General features: G+C 46.8%; 1 protein-coding gene across 3 annotated transcripts in view; it reads left to right on the top strand.

Moving 5' to 3' along the window:
• The window catches only part of TMPRSS6 (transmembrane serine protease 6), a 55,436-nt gene that overhangs the window by 532 nt on the left and 40,312 nt on the right, over positions 1 to 14,592 (top strand). For 2 of the 3 annotated variants that reach the window (XR_013483260.1, XM_020982516.2), the window contains exons 1-6: positions 2,533 to 2,714; positions 7,738 to 7,972; positions 8,654 to 8,787; positions 9,608 to 9,675; positions 12,032 to 12,216; positions 13,765 to 13,806. Coding sequence is in view for 2 of the 3 variants with exons in the window: in XM_020982516.2 (XP_020838175.1) it covers positions 7,747 to 7,972; positions 8,654 to 8,787; positions 9,608 to 9,675; positions 12,032 to 12,216; positions 13,765 to 13,806 (655 nt within the window). In the remaining variant the exon portion in view is untranslated. Of the gene's footprint in view, positions 1 to 2,532; positions 2,715 to 7,737; positions 7,973 to 8,653; positions 8,788 to 9,607; positions 9,676 to 12,031; positions 12,217 to 13,764; positions 13,807 to 14,592 lie in introns of those variants that run through there. The other variant, XM_020982517.2, reaches the window with a different exon arrangement.

The following is a 14,592-nucleotide window of genomic DNA, read 5'->3' as shown; positions in this document are numbered from 1 at the left end:
ACCAGCTCTGGATCCAAGGATCCCTTGGCATTTTGGTTTGATTGCAAATTTGGCAACATTTTCAGTTTCCTAAAAACAAGGAGCCTTCCCCTGGGGTAGACAAATCTGGTTTTTTAAATGTATTTTGATAATTCTAATTTAATTAAATTTGTTGGCTTTGTAATCCTACGCATTTTATGTTATACATTTAACAGCATGATTCCAAGAAGGGGTCCATAGGCTCTCCCAGACTGACTGCCTGAGGGGTCCAGGACACACAAGGAATTAAAATCAGTTCCTTTAAGCCCTGGCTTCCTGGCCTTTGGCTGTCCTTTAATAAGGAAAGGAAAGGGTCAATGGCTCACTGCCTCTCCCGGAACCCTTAGGAAAAGGTTGAGGTTTATGTGGTCACCTGGGCTCTTGGCTGAGAACCCAGCCCCAGAGCTCCCTGGCTTGTTTGCAGAGGGGGAGTGATTTTGTAAGCCAGGCTGGCTCTTTGTGACTTTCTGTGAAAACACCAGCCTGACCTCTCTACTATCTCCATAAAGGCACAAGCCTCAGAATGGGTCTGGGGAGCTTTGAGGGAGAGCAAGGGAAGAGGGGTCTGTCATTCCTGGGGCTTCTGCTCGCAGCCCTCAGCTGGACTCTCTAGTTCTGCTTGCCACCCCCGCTCTCCGCTGAGCACTCTCAGGGCAAACACAGACATCTTTTCTTAGCTTCGCCCACCACCCACTTCCTTTCCACTATCAGGTAGGGGTTGTCCCGAGGGCGAGGGGGTGTCCCTTTGGGAATAGGTGGAGGGAGGGACTAACAGTCGTCCCTGAGTGGGGAGGGGAGGGTTGTCTCTACAGGTGTGAGAAGGGAGGCACGACACAATGCAAAGAGTAGAGCACCTGAAGTTGAGTTACCTGGGTTCGATCCCAGTCTCTGACACTTACAACCTTTGTCATCTTAGATAAGTCCTCTAATCTCCCCGGGCCTTAATGTCTTCATCTGTCAAATGGGAGGGCAGTTGGACTTAATGGCCTCTAATGTCTCTCAGTTTCCTCATTTATATAAAAGTCTTCAAGGCCTCTGAGGTCCCTCTGAGCTCTGGATCTATGAGTCTGGGAGCACAGGACTTCTACACATCTCCTCTAAGGCAAATGGAGGGTCCAAGGTTCTCTCTTAGGCAATAATGCTAAGATAGGATCTAACTTGCCTGAGCCAGGACTTAGAAAAAGCTAAAGATTTTAGACTCGAATCTGTGACCAGTAAGGCCCGTGTGGCCACCAGTGGGGACTTGGAGACAGTTTGGGGTCAGGGAGCTGAGATTAGACAGAGAAGAGCCTAAATCTGGGTAACCCTGAGCGTCCCTGCCATTCCTCCTCCTCAACCTAGTCTGCCCCACCTCCCCCCTTCTCTTCTTCCTCTCTTAGAGCCCCATGGGGTAGTGGAAAGGTTTCTGCCTTACACTCAGAAGACGTGGATTCAAGTCCCACTTGGTACGTGTGTCACCCTGGGTAAATCACTTCTCTCTGAGCCTCAGTTTCCTTAGCTGTAAAATGGGGATAATCATCGTACCTCCCTCTCAAATGAGATCACAAAGATTGAATGTGTTGCCTAAAGAACTCCCATTTCTGTAGAATTGTGAGGGTTACTGAGCATTCTTCCTATAATAATACTGTGAAGTCAGCTCTGAGTGCCCTGGTAAACCCATTTTACAGATGAGGAAGCTGAGACCAGAGAGAGGGGGCAGTACCTGCAGTCAGACACAGAAATGTGCCGCTCAGGTCCCTCTGAACTCCAAGCCCAAAGTTATTTGTACTGCACCTCCTTGTCTCTCCTAGCCCCCCACGGACAAGACCTCCTCATACATGGATCTGAGGATATTTCAGCATGCACACGGATACACATAGCCCAGCATACAAACACACACATGTACACATGTACACACGCGCACACACATGCACACAGAGCAACAGCTAAAGCCAACTTGTCAGCTGTGGCTTGGATTCACAGACCTTGGGTTAGGAAAATTACGTCTAGCTACGGTGCCCAGAGGAATAACGCCGTTGCCAGAATTGACCCTCCTGTCGCTGCCTTCTCTGTATCTTGGGACAGACTTTCTCACGTTTCTCCTTTGGGCTGCGTCCCTTAGACCCCAGCTACTGGGGGGAGGGGCCAGGGGAGAGAGCATTCTCCTAAGCCGATCCAGCTGGGACGCACACACGTGTGTGGCACACCCCACCTCCTCACCCACTTTGCCCATCCATCCACACACTCTGTACCTTTAGCCCCTCCTCGAACTCCTAACGGGACCAGGGAACAGCAGATGTGACCAAGAACTCAAAGACGTTACCAGGCAACAGAGGCTTCCCTGGGGGAGAACTTCGGTCTCCCGTACCTGCCTTCCCCGGGGTGCCCATGGAGGGCAGGGGCGGGGGCTGGCTTCCTTCCCCGGCTGTTTACAGCATCAGTAAGCTGAGCCCAACCCACTGGGGTCCCCCCCCCCGCTTGGAGAAGCATGATATTCTCCAGGTGCCCCAGACTGGCAAAGAGAGCTGGAGGTGCTGGGCGTCATGGAGCCAGGGGCCTTGGGCCAGCGGGGACAAGGGCCGGAGCAAGAGGCCGTAGTGCCCGGTCATTGATCTGGGGCCCAGGAGGGGGGTGGCAGGGAGAGAGACCTTGAGCCTGGACAAACAGGGCCTCCTGTGGCCTGCATTCCAGCCCTGCCCTACCTGTGGCTTACAAAGGTAAGTCAGATTCTCTGGGAACCTTTCCCTTCCTTCTCAGAGTCAGTGGGGGGCAGAGGGGAAGCTGGGAGCTCTGTCCTTGCAGTGTCTTCTTCTGGGGGGTGGGAGGCAGTGTCCTTTCATGATCTGGCGTCTGCTGGGAACCCAGATCTGCGTCCTCCTCTTTGTTCCTGGAGGAGAGGCCCCCCCAGGGGCCTGCTACTCGGGAAGTGACCACAGACAAGAGGGAGGCAAAAAGTCTGAGAAGAGGCTGGGGGGCGCTGGGGAAGGGAGAAGAGAGAAGGGACTTCAGTGAATGGGTGTCCTCAGGGGTCCTGAGGAGGGCAGAGGCACTGGGGCCAGGACTTCTTAACTGCGCTGGTGTGTCCGTGACCCCTTGGGCGGTCAGTTTAGCCAAACCCCTGAAGCCCTTCTCAGAACAATCTGTACAAAGGCATAAAATACAATGCACAGTTTTACAAAGGAAACAAGTTATATTGAAATAAAGACCGAGGTGGTTTTCCCCATCCAAGGTCCCAGACCCCCTGAAGTCTACTCGCATAGCTCAGGAAGAAGTCCTGGTCTAACCCAGACCCCTCAATTGTCAGGTGAGGAAAGCAAGACCTAGAGAGAGAAATGGGTACAAAGTTCAGCATCAGAGGCTCCGGCTTCAGATAGAGGTTTGCTTGCTACCTGCGCAACCATGGTGAAATCATTGGACTTTCCCAGGCCTCAGTTTCCCCATATGTAAGAGAACGGCTGGACTAGATGTTCCTTGAGGCCGCTTCTATGCCTGGGGCTTGGATGCTATGACTTTCCCAGGATGACAAAGCGAGCTAGGGACAGACAGCCATCCCCTTAACTTACAGTCACGCTCATTAGGCCTGTGAGCCCTGGATTAGGGGGTGGGGGATAGTTGTGTCACAACCATTTGACACATGCTCCCCAGAGGTCACCTCTCCCATAGCTGGCACAGCCCACCCCACCATTGGCTCCCCAATCCCTCATTCATTTCATCAGAGGCCTGTTTGCATCCTGCTGCCCATTCCCACCCTCGCCGGCTAGGGGAAGCAGTGGTCTGTCCAGGCTTAACTACTCCCACTGGCCTAGTCTCACTGACTGGCCTGAATCTCCTGGGCATGGCAGCCCTCACCCAAGTGCCCATGGGGGTGGGACGGGACCTAGCACTGTCTCCCTCCAAGCCCTTCATTTTAGAGACAAGAACCTGAGGCTCGGGGAGGTTGAATGACCTAAGAGCCATGAAGATAGTAAGTGATAGAGACAGGATTCAAACCCAGGTCCTCAGATGCCAAATCTAGCCCTTTTTCTACTCTATTGCACTCTTTGCCAGTGAGGGGGTTCAGAGCCTTTAAAAGGCAATCATCAGAGCACACACATGACACACGTGTGTGCACATGCATGTATGTAGATATGACATTTCCGTGCCTGACCTGAATAGGGAGCCAGGAAGAATTGGGTGAAAGTCCTATCCCTGATGTATATGGGCTGTGTGATCCTGCGCAGTTTACTGAACCTCTCAATGTACCAGGCAACTAAGGCCATAAATTGCAAAGAAAGTGCCAGTCTGCCACAGGAGGAGACTTTCCCCACTTGGACGTTCCCTGTGCCAATGAGATCACAAGCCAGTCTCTATGGATGTGTATGTGCGTGTGTATTGTGTGCGTGTATACCGTGTTTTGTGTGCATACATGTACATGTATGTGTACATGTATGTATATGCCCATGTGTGTATATGAGTGTTATGTATGTGTGTATATGTTGTATATATATTTATATGTGTTTATGTACAAGTTTGTGTATATATGTGGGTATGCCTGTGTGTATGTATAGTGTGTGCACGTGTATCGTGTGTTATGTGCATGTGTGTGCCATGCATGTATGTGTACATGTATGCATATGTCCATGTGTATATGATAATTATGTGTGTGTATATATTTATGTGTGTTTATGTGCAAGTTTGTATGTGTGTATATGTGTGTATGCCTGTGTATTGTGTGTGGTGTGTGCTGTATACATGTGTGTGCATGTGTGTGCATGTATGTATATGTGCATTGTGTTGTGTCTGTGTGTATTATGTATTGTATATGTGTATATATTTATGTGTTTGTTTATGTACAAGTGTGTGTATGTATATTGTGAATGTGTATGTAGGTATAGGTGTATTATACATGTATAAGTGTATTGTATGTGTTGTATACATACACACGTGTATGTATACATATGTAATATCCTATGTATCATATTGAAGAAATTAAATGGATTCTGTATTATTTTCTAATTGACCCTATTCTGTATTGCTGTCCCATTTTCCCTCTGCAATTAGTTTAAAGATAAAACAAAAACTATTATCTCCCGTACCTTATCTTTGAAGGCCTCCAAGTTGACCTGGTATATTTTCACGAGATATAGTGTCTATCTTTGCCTGTCCTTGTACAATTAAGGAGGGTTTTATCTTCCTAACAAACCCTTCTAGGCACCAGGATGTCTGCTAACTCAGATATCTCTAACAAGGTCTGCAAGATGCGGATGGGTCCCATAAAACAATGAACACTTCTTAATTGTCAGAAAGGGGTGGTTACTAGGCCAACCTAGGTTTTAGCCACTTTCTTTAAAAAAAACAATCATGTTGTCCCTACCCCACCCCAAGATGCTGTCCACTCCGCAACCAAATATGCTGTCTTCCCCACTTACCCAACTCTGTGCTCCCCAAAACTGTATTGGAGCTGGCGAGCCCTACGTCAGGATCTTTGGTTGTTGAGAGAAACCACTGGCCCAATTCATGATAGCTTAACTAATGAGTCAATCATGCCTGGACCACTGTCTTTCAGTTTGCCTGAATTTTCTAACAAAATAATATGTGTGTCTGTAAGTGTATGTACATGTTTTTATATATGTGTGTGTATATATATATGTATATACGTGCATAATATAGAATATGTTATATATATGCACGTGCATATTATGTATGTGCGTGTGTGTGTTTCCTCCCCAATCACTCTATAAACAGATAACGCAGAGTTAACCCTCTTCTTGCAGATGAGAAAACTGAGCCTCAGAAGTAGAAAAACAGCACTGGGGGCCTAGGCAGAACTTCAGGGAGTTGGCATTCCTGGCTTTTAGCTTAGTACTCTTTCCTTTCCACCAGACATCAAGGGTTTTTTTCCCCATAAATCATCAATTTCTTGACCAAAAACCAAGTCCCTTTCCCAGATCTGAGGCCTGCAGGGAGCAGATCCAGCCAGGCTCCCACCACCCCTCAACCAGCTGTCTTGCTGTTTTCTGGAGATCTCCCACCTCCACGCCATGGGCTCCCTCTGCCTTTTAGAACCTCTTGCTTCCCTTCAGAGCTCAGATCATGCACAACCTCCTATGGGAAAACTTCGCTGATTCCACCCCCTTCCAAGTTTCTAGTGCCCTCCTCCAGAAATCATCGTCTGCCCTGGGGATTTCATCATCATGGATTTCATCCTGGTGTGGAAATGCCCTCTCCTGAGGCAGACGGCGCCTTCTTGGCAACTTAGAGCCAGAGAGTTGTCCAGGCCTGAGAAAGAGTCATACATGGGTCAGAAACAAGACTAGAACTCAGGTCTTCCCATCTTCAAGGTTAGCAAGCTATCCAGGAGACTGTAGCTCTCCACCCAAGTTTCTTTATATGTATTTTGTTTTTAATTTTCTGTGTATAACAGTGTCCTCCCGCTTCTCCCACCCCAGTAGAATGTAAAAGCTTTGAGGACAGCAATGATTTCAGTTTTGTCCTTGTATTTCCAGCACCTGGCAAAGTGCCCAGCACATAGTGGGTGCTTAGTGAATGTTCATTGAATTGATGGGGAACTCTGAGGAAAAGGCAGGTGCCCTGTCCTCAAGAAGCTCATAGTCTAGGTGGGGAGGCAAGAATTACAGGTAGGGAACAACAGAGAAAAAGACAAGGAGGGTTAGACTCAAGAGACAGTATGGTGTGGTGGACAGAGCTCTAGATCTAGGTTCAGGTAAGACCCGAGTTCAAATCCCACCACCTGCTCTGACATTGGCCTGCTGGACAGTCATAGGACCCTCAGCCCACTAGAGTTTCAGTTTCCTCATTTTTGAAAGTGGGATTAAGAGGCCCATAGCATCTACCTCACAGGGCTGCTGTGGAGATGATTTTAGTGCTTTGTAAGCTTTGAAGGATAGCTATTTTTGAGGGCCAAGGGAGAAGATGTCTCTTATGATCAGGCAGAGCTCAAAGGTCACTTATAGTATCAGAGTTGCCTGGGGGACTGAGGAAGGACAAAAAATGTTGGAAGAGCTTCTATGGTAATGGGAGAATGCATTGATTAGGGAGATGTGAAAGTATTGCTTTGCTAAGGTGAGGGCCCAGTTGAGGTTATGTAACACAAATTTGCAATGGACCCAGTTAGCACAAATTCATGATTTTCACCAGTTTCGTTCAGCAGTGCATGACCAGGATGGCGGGAATGATCCGAGGCTGAGACTTGGCAGTATAAGTCTGGTTATAGGGGAAGAGGACCCAGACTCAGAAAGATGAGGACAACCTAGACTTCAGCTGATTCACTTAAGGGGTCAAGATGGGGAAAGGAGGCGAGTATGGCCAGTGCAGAGGTGATGGCCTGGGAAAGAGCTGAGAGGCCTGGAGATTAAGGTATGACTGAAGGACAGGGTTCAGGATTGCAAGACAGAAGAAAGGGCAGAATGACAACAGATTGTGATCAGATACAGGAATTTCAGAGTTCTTGAGCACTGAAGTGGAACACATGGGTGATGGCCTACTATGGAAACAATGTTAGATTAAGAATCAGAAATTCTTGGATCCTCACAATTTGTGAAATAGGTACTTGTGATATTGTTATCACCTTACAGATGAAGAAACTGAGTCGCAGAAAAGACTTGCCCACAGACACACAGGTAGCGTCAAAGTCAGGATTTGAACCCAGGTCCTCTGACTTCTTTCTATCATTGGCACATGTGACCAATTGGGGCCAGTTAGTCTGTCTCCCCCTAATGCTCCTTCTTCTCTTTTTTCCAGAAGTCCAGGATGGAGGATGAACGACAGAGGGGCAATGGACAGGCAGTCCAAGGGCAGTCATATGGAGTGGACATGGAGGAGCCAGGGTACAACCAAAGAGGCCAGAACCCAGTTGGGAAGGAGAAAGCCACTGATGACCCCAAGAGAAGAAGGCGGGATTACATGCGCCTGGCCCCTCTGTGGCTTGCTCTGCTGATGTTAGCAGCAGGTGGAGTCCTGCTCTGGTATTTCCTAGGTAACTAAAGGCTAAGACACTGGGGGTAGGGATGAGAGCTATAACCAACACATGGCAAACGGAGGTTTGTCACAGGGTGTCTAGGGTGGTGTGTTTCCTCTCTGATAGAATGGACGGTGTAAAGCTAACACCTGTCTGCAGCTAGCACCTACAGGTTTCTATGATGGTGGTACCCCTTCCCAGGTCACCTTCTTCCCCCATCCCTAAGCCCCACCAATTTTCTCTGGGATAAGTAGCCCTCCCCTCCATAGGATTATCCTTTGTGTCTCCCAGGTCACCTCCCGACTTGAATTTTTCCCGTGGGCAGTGATGGCTAGTTTCAGCTCTAATGGCCACAAGGGTCATTATAATTAGGGATCTTTTATTCATCTGTTGGCCAGAACCTGAAAGAGAAGAACTGGGAAAGCTGACCCTGAAGGTCAAGGATAAACAGACTTGATTGGTGGAGCTTAAGCTAGGTAGAGGTAGAGCTAATTGGTGGCAGTTACAAGGAGGTAGATTCTGTCTTGAGATAAGGGAAGACATCAGAAAGGTAAGAGCTGTCCAACAATGGAGCAGACTGCTGTGAGAGTTAGAACTTTCCCTGTCGCTGGGAGTGTTTGAGACTTAATGACCACTTTCAACATGTTCCCCATCCCTCCCTCCCAAATGTCAGGCTAACATCCAGCTCTGTTTTGGCAGGATACAAGAGAGAGGTGACTGTCAGCCAGTTGTACTCAGGCAGTCTCAGGGTGCTCAATCGCCACTTTTCCTTGGACCTTTCCCGCCGGGAATCCAGTGCCTTCCGCAGCGAAACTGCCAAAGCCCAGAAGATGGTAGGGAAAGGATGAAAGAGGGGAAAGGATGGGTGAGAACAGATGGTTCTATGAGGTGGGCTGGACAGGAGCTAAGGGATCTGTCATATAGTCTGGACAGGAAGGTGGGATGAAAACTAATGTCTGTGATGTGAACTGCCCAGGATAGAGAGGTAAAAAAACATGAGTCTGAGAAATGGGTTGGGAAGGCATGGGCTGGCATCTTGGAAGAGGATGGCAAGGAACCAAGTCTTTTCATGACAATCAGAGATTCAATATGAGTGCCCACTGGGTGCTAGGCAGTGGTGAGAGAGGAGGAGACAGATAGGATGAGATATAATCTTTGATCTAGAAGCAAGATTAGAATCACAAGGGTCTAAAGATGCTTGCAAAGGTACATATGAATGAGTGGAAGCTAAAAGAGGGTTTGGCATGTCCATAAGTGCTGAGGAGTCAGAGCCACCCATGGGATACATAGAGCTGAACGGGATAAATCAGGAAGGGTTTCATGGAATGGACAAAGTGGAACAGCAAGGGGTGTGCTACAGCCAAGATTGTTAAATTTTCAGTGTGAGCATTTGCACCTCAGAAACAGCCTTAGTCGAGTCTTCATTTATTGCTTTATTGGTTGTCTAGGCTTAAGAAAGTGTTAATAATGTAAATTAAACTTAGAAGTGTCTCGTGCATACAATCCCCCACCCCCACCCTAAAACTGGTTGTTAAATATTTACTAGTACACACCTGGGGAGAGGCCAGGGAACCGCAGTCAGGCGATGGGAGAAAGTTCTGGGTGGGAGTGTGTGGGTGTGAAGGGAGCGACAAACGATCTTTCTCTTCTCAGCTGAAGGACCTCATCTTTGCTTCCCGCCTAGCCCCATACTACAATTCAAGCACCGTGTATGCATTTGGGTGAGTCGTGGACCCCCTCCTCTCCAGCCCCCTCTTAGGTGGATACAGTCTAGAGCCATTAAAGCTGGAAGGGACCTGAAATATCATCTTGTACAAAGCTCCCAGCTAGCCTACGTTGGGTCTCTCAATGCCTTCCTTGGTTCAAAGGAACATCCCACTGAATTAACAAGGTTTTGAAGGCAATAGTAGGACCTATAGCTGGCAGGATCAATAACTGTTCTGGAAAGGCCCTCAGAGGGCATTCAATCCAATGTCCTAATTTTACAAATGAGGAGACTAGGACCCAGAGAAATTAACTGATCAATCCAAGATCACCGAGGCAGCAAGTGGCTGAACTGGGATTTGAACCACAATTCCCTGACTCTAAATCCAGTGTTTTTCCATTATTCCACACTGCTTCTCAATGAGTGATTGGACTCTAAAAATAAACCAGTTTTTGATGTTTCAGATGCCCTCTAGAATCCAGAGTTTCTTAACCTGAGGTCCATGAACTTATATAAGAATTCAATAACTATACTTTACTATAATTGGTTCCTTTCAAATCCTTTGCATGCATTTACAAACATAATTCTGAGGAGGCTCCATAGACTTCATCAGAATGACAGCCAGAGGAATCCATCACCCACAAAAAGTAAAGAGCTCCTGACCAAACCAAACTCCTTAATGGACAGAGGAAGAAAAGGATGGGAAGGGTTAAGTGACTTACTTAAAGTCCCCCCAAAATTACTCCGCATTTACTTTGCATGTATTTTCCATTTACTTACTTGAGGATATGTTTCCCCCAGCAGGACATAAAGTTTTTGAGGACAGGTATTGTGTCTTTTGACTCCAGTGTCCAACACAGTTTGTGGGATCATATATTAAGAGCTAGAAGGGCGCTTGGAGGACATCTAAGTCAACCTCTCATAGGACTACAAGTTTATAGCTGTAAAGCATCCAGCCTCCCTTACTTTACAAAGGAGGAAAATGGAGCCTCCCACTGAGTTTAATTGATTCACCCAAGGTCATAGAGGTATTAACTAGCAGAGCCTAGATTTGAACCCATCTCTCCTAGCTCTGAATTCAGCCCTCTTTCCACTGTACCACATTTGCTTGGTATATAATAGCCACCTAAAAATGTTTATTGAATCAAATTAAATTTAAATGACTGTCCAGTGGCTAGTAAGTATCTGAGCTAGGACTAGATCACAAAATTCCCAATGAAGGTGATCTCATGATGCTTCAAGAGAAGCAAAATGTGCGGAGAGAGGGAGGCAATATTCCCACTGCCCTCTGCCCTGCTCAGACCACATCTGGAGGACCAGGGTCATTTGTGGATGACGCATTTTAGGACAGAAATTGACAAGTTAGATAGTGTCCCGTGAAGAGTGAGCAGGATGATTCGGGAACTGGGAACCATGGCATGGAAGGATTGATGGAAGGAAGGAAGGCTGTTTATCCTGGGGAATTATGTAACTTCGATCTCCAATTATCTGAAGGGCCACTGTGTTCTGCTTGGCCCCAGAGAGTAGAACTAAAACTGAGAGGTGGGAATTACCAGGGGCAGATTTTTGTCTCAACATAAAAGAAAATTTCCCCACAATTAGAGATGTCCCAAGGTTGAATAGGCTACCTTGTTCAGGACCATCCAGTAGTGAGCTTCTCACTCTGGGTGTGCACAGGCTGAATGACCATTCCTGAAACACATGATGGACAGTCTTTTTTTTTTTATTTTAGGTTTGCAGGAGGTGACTTCTAAAATTCTTTTCAATTTAATTCAAGTTAATTTAACAAATGTGTATTAAGCACCTGGAGCTTTCATAGTTCTGTACAACTTAAGTCCAAAAATCAAAGAACTTTTAAAGCTGGAAGGGCCCTCAGAACATAGAATGTAATATATTAGAAGAACTTTGGAATGTCAGAGGTGGGAGGGCCCTTAGAACAGGGAATGTTAGAGCTAGAAGGAGCCTTAGAACATACAATATCAAAGCTTGGAAGGACTTTAGAACATAGAATGACAGGGAGGAAATTTAGAACACAGAATGTAAAATCCAGAAGGGACCTTAGAACATGAGATGTTAGGACTAGAAAGGATCTTAGGTAACATCCAGTCCTACCCCCATTTTACAGATGTAGAAACTGAGACACAAAAAAAGAGATAGAGTGAAGAAGTTGTAGAGGTATTGAATTTGAAAGTGATGTCAATATTCACTTTTCTGAGGTCCCTTCCAGCTCTGGATCTGTCATTCTATGAATATTTTTATATTCCATACCCTTTTCCAGGGATTGTCTCACTGTCCTTCTCCTCGCATCCTAGACAATTTCAAGGATGAGGATGAGGAAGAGGGCAGGAAAATGTTGACTTCCTCTTCCTTAGGGAAGGGCCTCTGACCTGCTTCTTCTGGTTCATTCTCCAAATCCCTGAGAATCGCCATCAGATGCTGACCCCAGATATTGTGAAGGAGGTGCTGGTGGAGCAGCTGTTGTCCAATGCCAACGAGACAAGAGGCACCCCTGACCAGGAAGAGTATGAGGTGGACCCTGGGGGCCTTGTTCTTCTGGGTCAGTATGGTCAGGATGGGCTCAAAGACTGGAGGGACCTGGGAAGGAATGGGGCAGTCTTTCTCTCACCCATGTAACAGAATAAAGTTGACTAAGAAAAGGTAATGAAAGAATAATGGGGTAGAAAAGAGAATATCTGGGATGATTGGCATGAGGGAGGAGCTACATTTATGGAACAGGAGCCAGGGCAACTTCCCCAGTCTTCCCTTTACCTTGTACCTCTTTAGGCATCTAGCACAGTGCTCTGCACACTGTAGACACGTAAGTATTGGATTGGACTGAAAGGTGACATGGGTTCATTCATTCATTCAACAAATATTTTATTAAACTCCTACTATTTCAGGGGATCAGACTAGACACCAAGGAGGGTACAATGCAGTTTAGGTAGAATTCAGCATTTCCCCTCATGAAGACTCTAGTTAATCCTTGAGCAAAGCATTAAGCTCTCATTGACTAAATGAGGGGAGTGAAAATAGGTTAGCCCAGCCCATCCCACAAATGCCTCCTGGGAGCCTCTAACTATTGGGTCAATGAGTCATAGAATCCAAGAGCAGGATGGAACTTCAGAAGTCATCCACCCAAGCCCCATAGGAACAGGAATCTCTTCTGCCCATCTCTGGGAAGAGACCATTCAGCCTCTGGTTAAAGCTCCCTACTATTTATAACTCTTTGCTGAAGGAGCACACTTCACTGTGTTTCGTTTTGTGTTGTTTTTAACAGCTCTAATTGCTAAGAAAGTTTTTTTCCTTTTAAGATCTTTGAGTTTCAAGGGACCCTTAGAGAGTGTCTCTATTGGGTGGGTCTAGATAGGTATGATGAGCTCCAAACTGTAAATACTATAGTTTAGACCAACCTCTTCCTTTTATAAATGAGGAAACTGAGTCACAGAGAGGTGAAGAATGATTTGCTCAAGGTCATATGGGTAGCAAATAGCAGATTTAAACCTCAGTTTTTCAACTCCAAATCTCTCTCTCTCTCTCTCTCTCTCTCTCTCTCTCTCTCTCTCTCTCTCTCTCTCTCTCTCTCTCTCTCTCTCCCTCTCTCTCCCCAGTGTTGGGAATTCCCACTGAGGAAAATCCCTCCACTGATGTAATCATCACCTATTCTCTACCTTACAGCCTTGGAAGTTCCTCAGGGTCCTGAGAAGTGAAGTGACTTGCCCAGGGCAAAGCAGCCTCTAAGTAACAGAAGCAAAGCTTGAACCCAAATCTTCCTAACTCCAAGCTCAGTTCTGCCAATGCTGCAGAAAACTCTCCTGTCCTTCACCTAACCCCTAGTCCTTGCCTTCTAGAGCCAAGTTTGGCTTGAATCACAAGCCAGCCTGATTCTTTTGAAGGAAAGTGGCTTTATGAGTCTAGAACAGGGAAGCAATTTGGTAAGAGAGGAAGGGTGAACAGAGGGCAAGGCACAAGGAGGAAGGAGGAATAGGATCCCTGCCCCCGCATGCACGCACTGGGCTCCAGGTATAGCTGCTCTGGGAGTTTCATCTGATTTCATCTTCTTTGAGTTTTGCTTCCATTCATTTCTTCATTTGTTCCTTTTTAACAGAGACCAGTGTGAAAGACATAATTTTGCTGAATTCTACACTGGGTAGGCTTTTTCGTTTGTTTCCCTTTCTTTTTGAGTTTCCTTATTTTGCTTGGATGGGTTTCTGAGGAGCAAGAAGAGGTAGAGGAGGGCACAGGACTCAATGGGTGTGTAGCAGAGACATGCCTGGGGGTAGTGCCAGTGTAAGAAACCTAATGAACCTTGAGATACAGCTCACATGTGTGCATGGTCATGTATTTATGAGTTGTATGAAATATAGGTGTGTGTATACATGTGTATCTGTGCCCCTTGGGTGTCTAGATTTCCAAGTGTGTTCTCCTCCTCCTCTTCTTCCTCCTCTTCTCCCCCTCCTCCTCCTCCTTCTTTTCTTCTTCTTCTCCTCTTTGTCCTTCTCCTTCTCCTTCTTTTTCCCTTGATTTCTTCTCCTTCCCACCCTTACCTCCTCTCACTTTTATTGCCAAAAGTTCCTCTGTAAGCTGGTGGCTGGGAGGAGAGCCAGATTGTTGATGTTTGCAAGGAACCAATCTTTGTGGTATGTGGTGTGAGCCGGGGGGGGGGGGTGGGGGGTAGTATGGGGGTAGGGGTGGGACATATGTGCATGCACACACAACATTTGTATAAACAATTCAACCCACAATAATGTGTGCGTAGCTCATACTAAGGACTCCACACAGGGTAGAGTATGGGTGTGTTCTTTGAACACTGTAAACATCCACTCCCTTCCTCCAGAAATGTGTGCACGTGAAGAGGTGTGGACCTACATTGCTTCTGTGAGACTGCGACATCTTACTGCTACTTTCTGAGTGTGTGTGTGTGTGTGTGTGTGTG

This window comes from Phascolarctos cinereus, unplaced genomic scaffold (assembly GCF_003287225.1).
Source record: "Phascolarctos cinereus isolate Bilbo 61053 unplaced genomic scaffold, phaCin_HiC Scaffold_1;HRSCAF=81, whole genome shotgun sequence".
Taxonomy (NCBI): domain Eukaryota; kingdom Metazoa; phylum Chordata; class Mammalia; order Diprotodontia; family Phascolarctidae; genus Phascolarctos; species Phascolarctos cinereus.
This window is presented reverse-complemented; position numbering and strand designations above follow the sequence as displayed.